General features: G+C 36.1%; 1 protein-coding gene and 1 pseudogene across 3 annotated transcripts in view; both read left to right on the top strand.

The window, feature by feature from the left end:
• Positions 1–20,000, top strand: part of LOC145271119 (uncharacterized) — a 310,201-nt gene that overhangs the window by 222,301 nt on the left and 67,900 nt on the right. For all 3 annotated transcript variants that reach the window (XM_080126661.1, XM_080126659.1, XM_080126658.1), the window contains one exon: positions 13,376–13,516. In XM_080126661.1, coding sequence (XP_079982787.1) covers positions 13,376–13,516 — 141 coding nt within the window. The remainder of the gene's footprint in view (positions 1–13,375; positions 13,517–20,000) is intronic.
• On the top strand, positions 13,811–13,936 carry LOC145271781 (U2 spliceosomal RNA; annotated as a pseudogene).

Below are 20,000 nucleotides of genomic sequence, written 5' to 3'. Positions count from 1 at the left end.
ATCGGCGACTTGGTCTAGATGATAAAAGATCCAAAAGGGATACACAAAAGACATCAAAATCAATTTAGAAAACGTCATATAAAAGACAACGAACATGACAAACCTGATGAAAAGGAAGATCCAATTGATATACTATACGAAGCGTTTGATATCGAACCACCACAAACCATGCCCGAACTGAGAAGATCGGGAAGGAAAAGAAAGTTTACAGAACCAATTATAATGAACCACACGAGGACAAGATATTGAAATGTACACGACTTTAAATCTTGGGAGGGGGTGTTGTGGAGACGCCTACTAATTAACATAGGCGGGTGAGTCCGGCAAATAGGCAAGACGCTTATGCTGCCTCCGGTAAGACATGCAACACGCCACCTGCCGGAATATCTCCAACTGAAGTATATCTGAAGGCATGTAAATATGTATATAACTTTTCTTCCTAATATATTATTGTATACCTTTATTTTCCGTGTTCTTGTTAATTATTTGTGCAGACACAACAGTATTCAAATTCAAAAAAATGTTCAAATTTACAAATCGAATAATTCTTTAAACTCTAAGCAAGTATAAATATTAATACTAATATTTATAGAACAATCCTGACCGAATGAAAAAGCTGAATATTCAAGATAGAACATGGATAAAAGAAATTCAATTTAAACTTTGTAAATTAGAATTTGTTTTTTTTTTTTACACAGTGATCACAACTTATCAAGGCCCGGAAGCCACTCAGGGATAAGGGTTATTGCAAGTACATTACGTTAGTGTTGAGATTTGATGAAGTGTTTACTTAAGGGGGCGGTTCATTAGGAATTTGTTAACGTTGGACTTGAAGACATCCAAGTTGTAGTCCAGTGGGAAGCAGGCAGACGGAACAGAGTTCCACAGGCGTGCAGTTCTAAGAAAGAAGCTTTGTTCATGGAATCCATGTTTTGATTTAGGCACAGATATAGAGTGGGGGAAATTTTTGATAGTGGATTCAGCTAGACAGGTGTTTTTCGTGAAAGATTGGCAAGGGGGGACCAGAGATTGGAGTTCAGACGAGCACCTGCCATGGAAATAACGATAAAACAAGGATAGGCTCGCAACGTCTCTTCTGTGGGAGAGAGCTTTCAGGGTAGAGAAAAGGGCATCCCCCACTAAGCCACAAAGTCTATTTTGTACTCTGTCAAGGCAGGATAGGCTGTTTTTAGCAGCTCCTGCCCAGATATGGCAACAGTATTCCATCCTTGGACGTACTTGGCTTTTATATAGATAGAGAATTGCATCAGTAGTGAGATATCTTCTGGAGCGGTAGAAGGATCCCACCATCTTTCCAGCATCCTTGGCAACAGACTTGATGTACGTGTTCCATTTCAGATCAGGAGTAAAGATCAAACCCAGAAGCTTGTCAAAACACGGGGCCTCACCCAGACGAGAGCAATCCATCACAATTGATGCCAGATGGGGATCAGAGCGTTGATGATGTAAGGATAAGAGTTTGGTTTTGGATGCATTAAAGGTAACCAGCCACATCTTCCCCCACTGAACCACGCGCTCGAGATCAGAGGAGAGAGAATCAGAGAGAACTTTGTCATTTACAGCCTTTGATGTGTTGCTGTAGATGGTCGTGTCATCAGCATAGATGTCAACGAATGATTTAAGTATGTGTTTAGGGAGGTCATTGATGTAGATCAGGAAGAGAGTTGGGCCCAGGATTGACCCCTGAGGGACTCCAGCATTTATATTGTAGGCCTCCGATTTTTGTCCATCTACCACTACTCTTATGAGCCTATCGGAGAGAAATGATTTAATGATTGAGAAAACATTTCCAGTTATACTGTAGCTGGAAATCTTGTGAAGTAGACCCTTATGCCATACCTTGTCGAAGGCCTTTGATATGTCAAGAGCAATTGCCCTAGAAAGGAAGCCTTTGTCAAGAGATTCACTAATCCTGTGGGATATAACCATCAGCACATCTGCGGTAGATCTTGCAGAGCAGAAACCATATTGTGTGTCACTAAGAAGGTTATTCCTGCTGAGGTGGTTGACTATTTCTCTATTTAATATGGATTCCAGCAACTTACTCATAACACACAGGAGACTTATTGGTCTGTACTGAGAGGGAGATGACTTATCACCTGAATTCTTAAATACAGGGCAAACTGATGAGGTCTTCCAGGGGGTCGGAAAGCACTTCTCCTTAAGGCAGCGCTTAAATAGTTTCGTAAGTATGGGAGCAAGTTCTGGTTGAAGCTTTTTTAACACTATAATTGGATGCCATCAGGGCCAGTTGCTTTGCTGGAATCTAGGTTCTTGATTAGCTTGGCGACCTCATGCACGGATATTTGTATGTTACCTAGCTTGTTCTGTGTTATAGGAGGAGATATGGGAAGTTGATGGCCTTCCTTGCATAGGGTAGAATTAGCTGCAAAGTTCTTTGCAAATAGTTTGGCCTTGTCTGACGCTGACGAGATGACCTCTGGTCCATTGATAATGGTTGGGATAGAACGCACACTTCTGTTCAGGATCCTATTTGTTATTTGCCGCTGATCAGCTACCTTGGATTTAACAGACTGGGCATATAGCTCTCTTGCATTTTTTATTACTCTTTTACAGTGGTTGCTGGCAGTCCTGAAAGCAGCTTTAGTCTCAGTGCATCTATTGCGTTGGTAGCTATGGAAAAAGTGATTTCAAAAATTGACAATAATTTATTTTATTCCATGTCCCAAAAAAGAATATGAATTGCATCATATATTTTAAAATATATTAACGGCTATATGACGTTATAATAAAATCTTACTCTCTTCACAACGCTTTTTCTTCCCATTTTTTTTTTTTTAATCTTCAACGATTTTTTCCGTTTCTGAAATGGAACAGGTTCATGCAGTTCATCATATCAAAAATATATTTTCAAATATTTGTACTGGTGTTTTGTTTTCTCAATTTCATTTCAAGATAGAAGCCATTCTTTGAAACACCATGGAATAAGAAATATCTATCTATCTATCTATCTCTTTCTCTCTATATATATACATATAGATAGTAAGTTATAAAATATATATGGCAATTAAGCTACACTGAATATTCCGCGTTTCATCCACTCTAGGACTCTTCAGGCCTATGCGCGAATTCTGTGGTTGTTTGTCGTTTTTATATGTGCATCTTCTATTGAGATTTTAGTTAGCCAATCAGTTTTCTAGTATCCATCGCGCCCTTCCTATCATATAAAACGACAAACAATCACAGAATTCGCGCATAAGCCTGAAGAGTCCTAGAGTGGATGAAACGTGGAATATTCAGTGTAGCTTAATCGCCATATATATTTTATAATTTACTAACTAGCTCTACCTACGTATTGAGCACTTTTGAAGTAAATACTTAAAGTTTACACATAAATCTATACTTTCGTATATTAATTTTATGTGAGTAAATTAAGTAGTTATATATATATATATATATATATATATATATATATATATATATATTATTTTTAAAATGTAAGATGGTCCAGGGGTAAGGGTTTAGGCTCATTACCGTTGGGTCCCGATTTCGAATCTCACTAGATACAGCCACTCTGATGAGTCGTAGACGACGAAACACGTGTCAGTGGATAATTACATTTTAAAAATAATATATATATACCGCTCCCCATGTGGGGGTACCAAATTGGTTAAAATGGAAAATTATTAAATAATTCATTCAAAACATATTGCTAAAACCAAAACAAAACAACATCTATTTATTTATATATATATATATATATATATATATATATATATATATATATACTGTGTAGCAAATTATTAACGAGTTTACATTCTTTTAATATTTAAGAAACGTGTGAATAAAAATCCATGAAACTGTGAGAAAGTGCTTACAATAAAGTATTTAAAACAGTATTAGCGAAACTATGGCAGAAAATAGGAATATCTGTTGCTTTCAGTGTATCAAGTTATTAACGAGGTTGAGAAAACAAAACACAATATATATGTGTGTGTGTGTGTGTGTGTGTGTGTGTGTGTGTGTGTATATAAATCACTAAAGGAAAAATAAAACTATATATATACATATATGTATATATATATTTATGTGTATATATATATATATACACATATATATATATATATATATGTGTGTGTGTGTATATGTCAGGTCATGTCATATGCTACTGGTACCATGTAACTCAGTACTACCTGCCTCATGGTCGGGTCACTGGCGACTAAAGAACATCGTTGACCAGACCCTAAATGAAACTTTGAGAAAGTGCTTACAATACTATTCAGCAACTCCAGTCAGAAAATAAAAATATTTAAAGCAGTATTAGCGAAACTATGGCCAAAAATAGAAATATCTGTTGATTTCAGTATCAAGTTATTAACGAGGTTGAGAAAACAAAACACAATATACCCATAACTTGTTTATTGAAATAATTTTCAAACGAACTAGGAAAAATGCTTAGAACACAATAACTACGTAGCAATTTCTACGTTGACATAATTAGTAGGGGATATGCGATCCTTTTTTATGAATGACTTGAATTAGTCAAATTTGTGATTTCGTCAACAGTTATTCCTCGCGATACTTCTTGGAGAGCATCCCACAACTCATCTTTGGTTTTAAATTGGCGTACACTTGCATAGAGGCGTCGCTACATGATACTCCAAAGGTCCTCAATTAGGTTAAAATCTGGTGAATTCGCAGGCCACTCCATCTTTCGTAGCCCAGAGAACTCTAGTTGTTGCAAATATTCTTTGCTTTTGTTTGCTGCATGCGAGGGAGCATTATCCTGCATCAAAATAATGGTTCTTCTGAACGTCAACCTTTGCTTCTTCAGCCATGGTACAAAGCGTTCTTTCAGAAAAGCTATGTAAGCATTTGACGTCAGTTTTACGCCGTCTGGGATTCTCTATGGGCCAACTAAAGTATCTCCGATAATCGCGGCCCAAATCATTATACCACCACCATCTTGTTGGCGCCTTAAACGCTGATCACGATGTCGTCCATCTAGGACCCATCCCTTGCTCCAGCCATCTGGGCCATCAAGAGTGACACACACTTCATCCGTGAACAAAACTTTGGAAAAATCCATTTTCATGTTGTCCTCTTCCCATTTCAATCAGTTTTGTATGTGATGTTGCTTTAATGGAGGCTTTGTCACTTCTTTCAAAAGGCGACATGGAGTACTTTTTGAGACATTCTTTAGGCCGGCTTCGGCAAAGACTTTACTACTTAACAACTTCACGTTTAATTTGGAGTAGAGAACGGCGTGAAACAACTCTAGGTTTGATGGTACCTTCCTATCATTTTCGATATTTCGAAGGTAGTTTTACCTTTTGCTAGCTGTCCTGTAATAGTACTCTTTTCAGAGCTACTCAAACCACTTTTACGACCCATTTTATTGACAAAACAAACTGCCTTGTTAATAATTTGAAACACCTCAAATAACGTGGATTCAGCAATTACGATGGCAAGTTGTTTACATTGCGAGGAACAGTATGAAAATTTCACAGTACGTGCAGCTCAGCATTGCCAACATTTCCGAAGCTGTTGATACGAAACTATCGGTAAGTTTCTGAAACTGGTAAAAAAATGTTATCTCGTTAATAATTGACACGCAGTGTATGTAAAAAAAAAAATGGCATTAACAATAAAAGCAACATAAGAATGAAATTATTAAATTTTATTTAAAAACTCATTTAATTAATTGAAATAACATTTTGTGACTAGCGTACTTTTAAACTCAAATAAAAGTGGAAGTAAGATTTATTCAAGTATTTAGTTGGTCCAGATTGTGAGGATTATTTGCATAAACATTTTGTTTTAAACTCCCCCAAAGATAAAAAGTCACATAATGACAAGACCTTTTGATAAACTTCAGAAAATGGCCTTTTAAACGTAATTAAAAATTTAGAATTCCACAATCAACCTAACAATTTCCAACGGAAACTACACAAAATCGTTAAAAACACAAACAACTCTAATATAATCTTTGTAAAGCAGATAAAACTAGAAACTTTTATAAAATAGATAAACAAGAATATAACAAACTAATCACAGGTGCTCGTCTGAGCTCCAATCCCTCGTCTGAGCTCCAATCCCTCGTCCCCTCCCTCGCCAATCTTTCACGAGAAACACCCGTCTGGCTGAAACTACTGTCAATAATTTTCCCTACTCTTTATCTGTGCCTAAATCCAAACGTAGATTCCATGAACAAAGCTTCTTTCTTAGAAGTGCACGCCTGTGGAACTCTCTGCCGCTTGCCTGTTTCCCACCTAATTACAACTTGGACGTCTTCAACTCCAACATAAACAAACTTTAAACGTAATTAAAAACTTAGAATTCAACAATCAACCTAACAATTTCCAACGGAAACTACACAAAATCATTAAAAACATGAACAACTCTAATAAAATCTTTGTAAAAGCAGATAAAACTATAAATTTTTATAAAATAGATAAACAAGAATATAACAAACTAATCACAGAAAACAGTACAAAAAAAACTACAAAAAAACTGGATACAAACGAATGCGACTACATAGATATAATAAATACTGAAAGTAAACCAATCACCGATAAATTAAAAATTAGAGAAAGCTGGTAAAAAAATGTTATCTCGTTAATAATTTGACACGCAGTGTATGTACAGGGTAGAGTGATTAAAGTGTCGCCATAATAAACAATAAAACTTTTATTGAAAAAATTAATTCAGGTAACTTGATTACGTAGTAGAGCTCACATCAATTTAATGTAGCCGCCTTCAGCCTCAATCACTGCTTTCCTACGAATCCAAAACTAGGAACATGCTTTTTCCACGGCAATCAGACTGGCTTTGGTGTTGTTGTGGGAGGTCATGTTGGTGATGTTCTCGACGTATGACTAAACAGAGTAGTCCAGTGGGTCCAAGTTGGGAGAGAAGGGGCCGTCAGAGAAAGGTACAAAATCGTAGCACGTCTTCTGGGTTGCTTTGGACATGTGGGCCGGCGTTGAGTCCTTCTGCCACACCTAGAGTCTGCCAACGGTCAGCTGATTGCACCAGGGGATCAGCACTCTCTTCAGCACATTCAGGTACAGATTTTCAAGCCGCCTTCAAAGATGTGAGGTGGCATGATTTTGACCTCACTTGAAACCATGCTAAAAACCATAACTGTGGCCGGAAACTTTATTTTCATCACCCTGGGCAAGTCCCTGTTATTTGTGGCAATCCAGCGACGCATTTTAAAGGTGCTGGCAATGGTCCTGTTGTCAAAACTTGGATCAATAGATAGTATGAGTCGTACAGCGGCACATCTCTGATCTCGCTCGTTGAACATTGTGTCACTTTCAGACATGATAGAAGGCTCCTATCGCTCTTAGGATTTGTACACAACTAACCAACTAGTAGATCTATATAAAAACCAAGTACATCCAAGGATGGAATACTGCTGCCATATCTGGGCAGTAGCTGCTAAAACAGCCTATCCTGCCTTGACAGAGTACAAAATAGACTTCGTGGTTTAGTAGGGGATGCCCTTTTCTCTACCCTGCAACCTCTCTACCACAGAAGAGACGTTGTGAGCCTATCTTTGTTTTATTGTTATTTCCATGGCAGGTGCTCGTCTGAACTCCAATCTCTGGTCCCCCCTCGCCAATAAACACCCATCTAGCTGAATCCACTGTCAAAAATTTTCCCCACTCTTTATCTGTGCCTAAATCAAAACGTAGATTCCATGAACAAAGCTTCTTTCTTAGAACTGCACGCCTGTGGAACTCTGTTCCGTCTGCCTGCTTCCCACCTGACTACAACCTGGATGTGTTCAAGTCCAACGTAAACAAATTCCTAATGAACCGCCACCTCAAGTAAACACTTCAATAAATCTCCACACTAACGTACTGTACTTGCAATAACCCTTATCCCTGAGTGGCTTCCGGGCCTTGACAAGTGGTGACCACCGTGTTAAAAAAAAGAAAAAAGTGATAGTCATGAATAAAAATAAGATAAACGCTTTTCATCAAACGGAAATGGAATCATGTCTTTTCTTTGGCGACAATTTTATCGTTCCACCCTGTACAGAATGCACCGATAGTAGATTTGTAGAGATAAAGAATAGCCTCAGGTGAAAAGTGTTTGGAACGATAGAAAAAATCGATCTTATATGAAGTAGAATGATATTGGTGGTGGTGGTGGTGTGGTGGTGGTGGTGGTGGTGAGGCAATCATCAATTAATTTTGATGTATGCACACACTCACGCCTACGCACACAAATGAATTAATACATGCAACAAAATATCCTTCACTGTATCATCTGCTCTCCCTCTCTGTCTCTTATTTTCTCTTTCCCTCTCTCTCTCTCCTATTTTCTCTCTCCCTTTTCTTTCTCTTTCCTTATCAATTTTTATCATCTATTTTCTTTTCTATTTCTTTAATTGCTCTATCTAGTAGTATATTGAGCTTTTCATTATCTCGATAGGCTGTAAAGCTGATGAACGTATCAGATCGTAATCAAAACATGTGTAACTAAGAAGCTGAAACGTAAGAGAAAATATATTTGCAATAGTATTGAGCACTCTCTTGAGGTTTTTACTAATTACCATTTTTGAGATATATATATATATATATATATATATATATATATATAACTACTTAATTTACTCACATAGAATTAATATACGAAAGTATAGATTTATGCGTAAACTTTAAGTATTTACTTCAAAAGTGCTCAATACTTAGGTAGAGCTAGTTAGTAAGTTATAAAATATATATGGCGATTAAGCTACACTGAATATCCCGTGTTTCATCCACTCTAGGACTCTTCAGGCTTATGCGCATAAGAGTCCTAGAGTGGATGAAATGCGGAATATTCAGTGCAGCTTAATTGCCATATATATTTTATAACTTATATGGTAAAACTGGTAATTAGTAAAAACTTGAAGAGAGTGCTCAGTACTATTGCAGAGCAAATATGTGTTTTATTTTTTTATTACCGTTTTATCTGTTTGGCTACATATGTTTCCGATGTTGGATCATATTTATGATCCGACAGCTTCGTCAGGCCTCGCAAAAGTGGTTGTTAGTCATTGGAAAAAAGGTGTTTTTAAGAAAAAAAAGAAAGAAAAGTGGAAGGGGAGAGGCGGGTGTTGGCAATATTTCAGTTTTGAAGGTTAAAGATACATTCAATTGTATTGTATGTGTGGGGGTAGCAGATTCAGGTAGGCGTGGGTGGTGATATATGGATATAGTGATGGGGAGGTGGAGAGAAGATGATAAAGAGAAAAGTGAGGGGGGTAAGAAGAGGAGGGGAGTTTCAATATTTTGGTTTAAAATTTTAACTGGCTTTTGTTTTTTTTTCGTAAGGTATATTGAATAGATGGGAGAGGGAGAGAGAGGGGGAACGAGAGAGAAAGAGGGGTAGAGCGAGAGGGAAAGAGAGGGAGAGAGGGAAAGGGTTAGTGTAGATGTCATTTTTTTTGACACGTACGATGTTCGTTTAAAGGTTTGTCGTTGCATGTTGGCTTTTTCCTTGCTGTTTATAATGGGTTTATTTTATATTACATAGGTTAACGCACGCGCACATTCACATAGATACTTATATATACATATGTACACTTCTAGGCAACCACATACAGACACATACGTACACGCACACATGTATAAACAAAGTAAATGCAAACATATATGGGTTCATAAGTAGACATACACACACATATACACAATTCTTATGCATATATGTACACTCATAAAAGTATATAGGCACATATACACATATACATGCATACATATACACACAGGCCAACTCATATAAGTATATGTGGAGATCAGGTATACACACATATATAGACACATACATACACACATGCACACATACATATATACACACTCATACACACACATATAAACACATACACATACACATACACACATGATGATGATGATTGCAACGTCTTGTCAGACGAGTGCCACTCCCTCAGACATTTAAAATCCATGAGCCCAAATGCCTGAGGGAGTATCTATACAAATATGATGTTACAGAGTCTTAGCTTTGTACGACAGCTAAGTCTCTCTCTCGGTTCAAAATGTTGAGATCCAGCAACAAGCAAGAGCAAGATAGCCAGCAACAAATTAAACTGCAGACCAGCTTAATGCGGGTACTGGTCTTCCGCTTTATGGTTTTTTAAATCAGAGATTTGCTTCTCCTAGAAAGGTTGCCTTCACCACATGAGGCAGGTAGTACTAGGTTACATGGTACCAGTAGCACATGACATGACCTGACCACAAGTTCATTCGCCCTTTGGAAAGTCTTGTTTTTAATCCTTCAGGGAGACTAGCCGCCCTCCTCACCAAACAAGTCTGGTGGGGGAACCAGTTTAGTCGCCGGTGACCCGACCATGAGGCAGGTAGTACTGGGTTACATGGTACCAGTAGCACATGACATGACCTGACATATATATACATACATACATATACATACATACATATATATATACATACACAAAAGTAGATGTACATACACACATACATACATGTGCATCCACTCTTACACACGTATATGCAATTACATAAATATAGATATTAATAAGTGTTAATAAAATTATAAGTAGGTAGACACATATAGGCACACAAATACAATCATATACATATATACATATATATCCACATAATTCATATTTGATATACAGACATGTCCATATTTATACTAAGTAAATAAAGTAAAGTTAGGACAAATAATAGATAAATAAATAAGGATAATAATATGAAATAAAAATAAAAGAAAATAAAAACGTAAAATTTTAAAATTTTAAGTTTTAAAATTAAAAAAAACTTAAAAATTAAAGAAAGTAAGCAAGTAAGTTGTGATTATATTGCACACACACACACACACACATATATATATATATATATATATATATATATATATATATATATATATTATTTATTTGTTTTTGAATAGAAAGAAAAAAGATGGCGGGAAACATGCGAGAAACATTTACCTAGCCCATGTAAATGTTTCTCGCATGTTTTTCCCGTTAGGAATCCCCCCCCCATCTTTTTTCTTTCTATTCAAAAACATTATATAAAAGTAACTAATTTATAAGTAATTAGTGATTATCTCCCTTTGAACAATAATGGCAGTTATCTCGGTTTATAATTTAAGATAAATTCAAATATAGCGTTTCCAACGATTTTAAACTGGTAATATTATTTTATTAGCGTTTCCTTTGAATTTTGTATATATCAACATTTTAGACCATTCATAAACTACATCCCAATGAATGATGATACTTACGGGCTTTAAAGGCGGACGATTAATATTTTTATAAGAAATATTAAAGATATCCCCTCTTAACCTTACTTTTCCACCCGATTTTATTTTATTCTATTTTATCTTTTATTATATTTTATTTTATCAACATCAAAATAAGTATCTGTTTTTCTTTATATTTTAAATATTTTCCAGATATATCTGCCTTACTTAAAAAATGCTAGTTTTATTTCTGTTGATGAGGACACTTTGTTTTATAAAATCAAATGATAAAATTATTGTCCAAGACTTATTGTCTATCTCAATAAAAACATCGTTTCCGAAACGATTGTACAATTTATTGATTTTGTTTGTTTTTCCTTGTGAAAGCTATTTTTAATTTTTAATTTTAATTATAAATTATCAATCATTTTACTCAATATATATATATATATATATAGTAATTTATAAAATATATATGGCGATTAAGCTACACTGAATATTCCGCGTTTCATCCACTCTAGGACTCTTCAGGCTTATGCGCTGAAGATTCGAAGAGTGGATGAAACGTGGAATATTCAGTGTAGCTTAATCGCCTTATATATTTTATAAATTACTAACTAGCTCTACCTACGTATTGAGCACTTTTGAAGTAAATACTTAAAGTTTACGCATAAATCTATACTTTTGTATATTAATTTTATGTGAGTAAATTAAGTAGTTATATATATATATATATATATAATGTTAAGATTTTTGTTTGATAGAAGCGCTGGTTGGGTTTCAATAAAATAAAATACGTATTATATACGTTAGAAGACAAAACACCGCATTATTACAAAATAAACCGACATTTATTTTGTTTGAAATTTATATTGAAATTCATAAATATATTTCGAAGATATACTTCATCTTCAGTATGTTTTTCTTTCTTCTTGAATGAATGAACTTATCTATTTATCTATCTATTTATCTATCTATCTATATTTTCTCAAACCAATAAAAGAAAACACACACACACACTACCCTAAAAGAAAAGAAAAAAACACAAGCAGAAAGAGAGAGTGAGAGAGAGAAACACAACACAGGAGTGACCACAGCCGAAGTCAGCGGCCTCGACACAGCACAATAAAAGAGTAATAAAAATTGAACATTCCAATGAATAGTAGACACTTACACGCTTCCACCCCTTAGAAACACTTCAAATGAACTACGAAATTGCTATTTTTACATCTCCAACACATTTTGAAAATAATTTCTGACGAGGACGCTTCACAGAACGTCTGAAACGCGGGTAAAAATGATTTCAATGACTTAAAAACATTATTACAATGATCCAAACATAATTCTCAATGAAAAACCAAGATACGGAATAATAAAATAATGTTAAAAAATACACATTGTTGGTGACTACCCCCTTATTTAAATATATATATATATATATATATATATATATATATATATCCAGGATGATTGGAAACAATGCCGAGATAAGCGGATTGTTTGGTTGGTTGTTTTGTTTTACGGCATATCAACCCTTTTCAGGTTATTTAATGCCGAATCCAGTGATTTGGAAGAAAAGTGTTTTAGTAGAATATGTTTATTCAAGTCAGTTTCTATTTAACCCATAGTTGGGACCCTAACAGGTAGTACCACTCCGGGTCAGAATGGACCTGGGAGCAATGGCAATTAAAGAGTGGCTACACACTCCCCAAAACCCACAAGCTGGGGCCTCACCATCGGCTATAGTTTAAGGTCATTTCCAGGACCGAGATAAACAGAAAGCATATGCAGTGTGTTGTATTCCCAAATGGTCACCCATCGGCTACTGGCCGGTCTTATCATTGCTTAACTTCTGTGATCTCATGAGAACCGATGTGTCAGCATTATTACACTGTATATTCCATATTATATTTTGAGACGTGTTTTCATATAAAAATAGAAGAAATGCTCTCTCTCTCTCTCTCTCTCTCTCTCAGCCACACCCAAGCACACTCACGTAAACATACTGTTATAAATGTTGAGAGAAAGAGGTAATCAAAATTCATATTCACACCGCCGTGGCAAGATAGATGGGTGATATTGCCCTTTGACCTTTTATTAATCATTCCGTCGCCATTTTCTTCGCTGACCGGCGCTGACCGGCACTTATTCATTTTCCTTCTCTCCCTGACAGGTGCATCGGATTGGCCAACAAGGAGGAAGGCAAGCTGATGTGCCTTTCCGTGCGTCCAGCAAGCGCGGAGGAGAGCAGAACTGTTCAAGTGTTGGCCCCAATTCTTGACCATCATCTGCAAACGGTTGAACAGCAAATGAAGTACGTCTTGAATTTATTCTCCATTTTTTTGTTTTCGGATTTATTTTTGTTAATTCATTTATTTTTGTTTTTAGTCGTGTGCAAGCAACTCTATAAGTCACTCCGTCGGTCGGTTTGTCGGTCGGTCGATCAGTCTGTCGGTAAGACCTTGGTCAATGTAGGGGCAACCTTTCATACCAATTGTCACTATCCAGCTCCCCTACTCCCCGGGGAGTTGGTCCCCATTTCCCCTTCACTCCTCACATTAAAATCGGCCTTGTGCCTAATTTGCTCGGTGGGGGAGCAAATAAATGCTGCTTTTCTTGGCCTTTTGGCCAAGATCAAAGTGTAGAATCTGTTCTTACTACATGCTGTACTTATTGTGATATAAAGTGGGGGATCACTTTTCTGTATTAATTTAATGTAAAATGATCACCCACTTTACAATCAGTCAGTCTCAAAGCCATTCAAGTCATTCTCCAGATCATTCAAGTTGTTTTTGAAGGATTCCAATTATTTTTTAAGCATTCGTCATTCTTAAGGTCATTCAATTCATCCTTAAGTTCATTCTAAGTCATTTACTTTTTATTTATTTAAGTCATTTTAGACCATTTTTTGGTCATTTTAGTTTATTTTTAAGAATTTCATGTCAATCCTACATTCACGCATTCTTTCATTACACGAAAGCACGCGACTAATGGCTATCGGCCTTGTTTTGATGGAAGTTGCTCCAGACTAGACATGAAGCCACTTAATGCAAGGAGAAAAAAGAGAACGAAAGATGATTATCTTAAACATAGGAGGCGTCTATTAACCTTAGTCTTGAAATACCACGGCTGTAAGGATTATTCTTCTGACCGAGTCACTGAATTCTCAGACGGTAGCCAATAAATCAAACGACATAACATCTATTATTGTTTACATGGTGTTTTTTTTTTACAAAGAAATCACCACTTATCAAGGCCCGGGGGCCACTCAAGGATAATGATTAATGCGTGTTTATCCTTAGTAGTGGAAATATTATAGTCATCGTTCTAATGGAAATTTGGTAAATTGGATTATTTAAGGAAACGGCTCATCAAGAATTTGTTTTCATTGGACTTGAAGACAACCAGGTTGCAGTCAGTTGGAAAGCAGGAAAACGGAACAGAGTTCAACAGGCGTGCAGTTCTAAGAAAGAAGCTTTGTTCATGGAATCTACATTTAGGTTCAGGCCCAGATAAAGAGTGGCGGAAATTATTGATAGTGTTTTCAGCTAGACGAGTGTTTTTCGTGAAAGTCAAATCAGAGGATACCATCGATTGGAGCAAGACGAGCACTTGCCATGATAAAGCAGAGGCAGGCTCGCAACATCTTTTTGTGTGGAAAGAGGTTGCAAGGAAGAGAAAAGTGCATCCCCCACTAGATTACGGAGTCTATTTTGATCTCTGTCAAGGCAGAGTTCAAAATATCTTTTATCACCTAAGCTCCAACCCCTTACTCATCGCTGCAATGTTGCATCTCTGTGCCTCTTTTACAAATATTTTAATGGAATGTGTTCTGATGAACTCGTTGCACTTGTGCCCCCCCTCCCTATCACCTGCTAGAACGGCAAAATCTACAATCTGGCAGAACTTTTCCTTCTTGTTAACTATTATGACATCCGGTCTTCTTGCTTGGATGGTTTTATCTGTTTGTATATCAATGCCGCATAGGATCTTGTGACTTTCATTTTCCAGTCTTGCTGCCGGTTTATGTTTGTACTTTTTATTTTTGTGTTCAAGATGCAATTGTTTACATAATTGCCGATGTACTGCCTTCCCCATTTGAGCATTCATTTATTATGTGGTTTATTGTTTCGTCTCTTTGTCTGCAGAGTCTGCATTTGCTGTTTTCTTGTTCTTGTCGATCCTTGCTTTGATGTGGTTGGTTCTAATTGTGTTATCTTGTGCAGCTGTTATTAGTGATTCAGATTCCCTCTTTAGGTTTTCATTTTGTAGCCATTCCCAAGTGTTTTTGTTAGTTTCTTCTTATGTAATCCGTATGAATCGTCCCTTTTTGTTTGTTTCTTCTGTGTCTCTTGCTGCAGTAATTATTCTTTTGGTGCTTTGCATTATGCATTTTTCTAACCCTTTTTTGTGTTATTTACACAGTATTTTATACTGATTAGCCCTCTTCCACCATCTTTTCTTTTCACAAATAGTCGGTCAGTGTCATCCTTTGGGTGTAATGCAGTGTACATACTCATGAGTTTCCTGGTTTTCTGGTCGAGATTCCTTAGTTTTTCTGTCGTCCAGCTTATAAACGGTCCAGAGTATCTTATTAGTGACACTGCCCACGTGTTTATTCCTTTAATTAGGTTTCAACTATTTAGGTTAGTTTCAAGGAGTTTTTTTGTTTTTTTTTACATAGGCATCTGAGGTATTCCTTTCCTATTTTGCCTTTAATTTCCGTTGCTTTGATGGCGTCTGCTTCCAGCACTCCCAAGTATTTGTAGCTATCATGTTCACCTAGTGTCCTCATTTCTGTTTGATTGGGCAGTACTGTACCTTCTGCTGCTTCTAGTTTTCCCCTCGCCATGGTGAGCAGTGCACAATTTTCCATACCGAATTCCATTTTGATATATCCTGGCTAAAAATTCTGGTTGTATTTATTAACGCTTCTAGTTCTGTCTTTGTTTTTGCAAACAGTTTCAGGTCATCCATGTACATTAGGTGGTTCATTCTTTCTTCTATATTGGTGAACTTGTATCCAGCTTGGCATTTTCTTAGGATATTATTCAGGGGCATCATGACTATAATGAACATGAAATGTTTTCTCAAGCATTAAATCATTTCTCCCTGATAAGAGTAGTGGTCATTGGACAAAAATCAGAGGCCTGCAGTATTAATTCTGGAGTTCTTCAAGGGTCAATCCTGGGCCCAACTCTCTTCCTGATCTACATCAATGATCTCCTTAAACATATACTTAAATCATTCGTTGACATCTATGCTGATGACACGACCATCTACGGCAACACATCAAAGGCTGTAAATGACAGAGTTCTCTCTGATTCTCTCTCCTCTGATCTCGATCGCATGGTTCAGTGGGGGAAGACATGGCTGGTTACCTTTAATGCATCTAAAACCAAGCTCCTATCTTTACATCATCAACGCTCTGATCCCCATCTGGCATCAATTGAAATGGATGGCTCTCGTCTAGGAGAAGCCCCATGTTTTGACAAGCTTCTGGGTTTGACCTTTACTCCTGATCTGAAATGGAACACGTACATCAAGTCTGTTGCCAAGGTCGCTGGAAAGATGGTGGGATTCTTCTACCGCTCCAGAAGATATCTCACTACTGATGCAATTCTCTATCTATATAAAAGCCAAGTACGTCCAAGGATGGAATACTTTTGCCATATCTGGGCAGGAGCTGCTAAAAACAGCCTATCCTGCGTTGACAGAGTACAAAATAGACTTTGTGGCTTAGTGGGGGATGCCCTTTTCTATTCCCGGCAACCTCTCTCCCACAGAAGAGACGTTGCGAGTCTATCCTTGTTTTATCGTTATTTCCATAGCAGGTGCTCGTCTGAACTCCAATCTCTGGTTCCCCCCTCGCCATTCTTTCACGAAAAACACCCGTCTAGCTGAATCCACTGTCAAAAATTTTCCCCACTCTTTATCTGTGCCTAAATCAAAACGTAGATTCCATGAACAAAGCTTCTTTCTTAGAACTGCACGCCTGTGGAACTCTGTTCCGTCTGCCTGCTTCCCACCTGACTACAACCTGGATGTCTTCAAGTCCAACATAAACAAATTCCTAATGAACCGCCACCTCAAGTAAACACTTCAATAAATCTCCACACTAACGTACTGTACTTGCAATAACCCTTATCCCTGAGTGGCTTCCGGGCCTTGATAAGTGGTGACCACCATGTAAAAAAAAAAAAAAGAACAGTAATGATGATAGTGAATAATCTTCTTTGTATTTTGATTTCAGTTTTGTGTTTTTCATCAGCTGTCAGTTCAAGTCTTTGTGTTCTCATTGCATTTTCTATCAAATTGGTTATATTATAAGGTATTTTGTACATCCTCAGGCATTCTGTTATCCATGCTTGCAAAATTCTATCATTTGCTTTCTTATAATCGATCTATGCCATGGCTAAGTTCTTATAGTCGATCCATGCCATGGCTAAGTTCCTTTTTCTACTTTTGACCTTCTTTCAGAATCTTTTGGTCTATGTATAATATCTCATGTGTTCCTCTTTTTCATTTTTAACATAAAATTTGTCCTCTCAGTTGTGCAGTTAGTATTTTCCACATTGTAGGTAAGCAGGTTATGGGTCTGTAGTTGCTGGGGATGGTCCGTTTTTCTGGTACTTGTGCTTCGTGGATGCATCTTTTCAGTTGCTGAACTAGCCTTTCATGTAGTGCTGTGAATTTCTTAAACCAATAGGCATGTATTCCGTCATGAGCTGGTGCTCTCCAGTTGGCCATTTTTCGTAGAGTTATCTTGAGGGTTTCCTTGCTGATTTCATTCTCTGTTCCTTCTTCAATTTGCTGTAAGAAGCACAAAAAATACTGAAATAAGAATGGACCCATTTCAAACAAGATTTGAATCATTCGAATGTTTACAAAAAATATTTGAACGTACATCAGACAAAATAGAAATAAAAAAAAAAGGAACGTGTATAACCTTAACAAAAATACAGCAAGAAAAACCGAAAAGAAAATATTCAAAGTAAAATCTTAAATTTGGAATACAAAAACCGACACTTACTTCAATTCAGTAGATTAAAAAAACAAATTCTATCATTTGCTTTCTTATAGTCGATCCATGCCATGGCTAAGTTCCTTCACAGTTAAATTTCTAAAAACACTACTTTTTTGTTTTAAATTTGAATATATTATTTATTGACCTTTTCTCTTCAATTTGTGATACATAAAACTTTGGTGAGTAAATTAATTATTTACTTTTTAACAGACACTTGAAAATGGGGGGGGGGGGGCTTGAATTAAAAAAAAAACGTTTGTCTAAAATATTATATTCGGTTTATTGGAAAGAGTATAAAATTTCACATTGATCCTTAAAATATCGTAAAAATAGAATCAATAGAAAAAATTTTATAGATTTTTAAAGTTTAAAAATTGAAAAATATTGAGTTTGTAAAATTCATTACTGTTTTGTAAAAAATAAAATAATATTTCTATTACTTTTAAAACAACTTTAATAGTTTATTTTGGAAGTATAATCCATAAAGAAAATAAACAACCCACCTTTAAAGGAGAAATTACGAGTTTTTTATATTATAAAGTCTACTTTAAAAATTTAAAAAAAAAAAAAAAATCAAGGGCAGATAATTCAATAACTTAATAGCCAACAATTGAAATGAGGCAATCTATGCCTATTTCGAGCAGAGTTTCTCAACCAGAAGTAAATTTACTCCTAGGGAGTAAAAAAATTGTATAGTCGGAGGTAAATAATTTGGATGAGGTCATTAGCGAAAGTCCTGGAGTGTTACTTTGGGTAAATGAAGTATAATCCATAAAGAAAATAAACAACCCACCTTTAAAGGAGAAATTACGAGTTTTTTTATATTATAAAGTCTACTTTAAAAATTTAAAAAAAAAAAAAATCAAGGGCAGATAATTCAATAACTTAATAACCACAATTGAAATAAGGCAATATATGCCTATTTCGAGCAGAGTTTCTCAACCAGAAGTAAATTTACTCCTAGGGAGTAAAAAAATTGTATAGTCGGAGGTAAATAATTTGGATGAGGTCATTAGCGAAAGTCCTAGAGTGTTACTTTGGGTAAATGAAGATATTACTAATCATTTGAATATCTTGAAGAATTACTTTGCTGACTACTTTTCAAAATACATGATTCCAACATAGAGATGGGTAATAAGACCTTTTGCCATTGAACTTTCAAAAATAAAAGATGATAATCCAGTAAAAGATGAACTGATTGATTTTCAATCTTCTGCTATTCTTAAGGAAGAAGTTGAAAAATTTGCTGTTTATTGCTTCCTTCATTTTTTTTTTTCAGCCATTCTGCTTTTCTGTTATGTTCCTTTCGTTCTTCTCATATCTGGCTCCAGTAGCGTTTTGTTTCCATCGGGTCCGATTCTGTTTTTGTTTTTCCTTCATTTACAGGTCGGTAGAATTGGCTTTCATTATTTTCAAAGGTCGTTCTTCTCATATCCAGACCAAGACATGTCAACGTGTATTCAATTGAAAAATTCTAAGTCCAAACAAGAGGGGATGTAGGTATAGGTAGATGAGAAGCTAATAGACCAAGACGTGTCAATGTGTATTCAAATGAAAATTTCTAAGTCCAAACAAGAGGGGATGTAGGTATAGGTAGATGAGAAGCTAATAGACCAAGACATGTCAACGTGTATTCAATTGAAAATTTCCAAGTCCAAACAAGAGGGGATGTAGGTATAGGTAGATGAGAATCCTATAGACCAAGACATGTCAACGTGTATTCAATTGAAAATTTCTAAGTCCAAACAAGAGGGGATGTAGGTATAGGTAG

This window comes from Euprymna scolopes, chromosome 46, assembly GCF_053919585.1.
Source record: "Euprymna scolopes isolate OS-2025 chromosome 46, ASM5391958v1, whole genome shotgun sequence".
In the NCBI taxonomy this organism is placed as follows: Eukaryota; Metazoa; Mollusca; class Cephalopoda; order Sepiida; family Sepiolidae; genus Euprymna; species Euprymna scolopes.
This window is presented reverse-complemented; position numbering and strand designations above follow the sequence as displayed.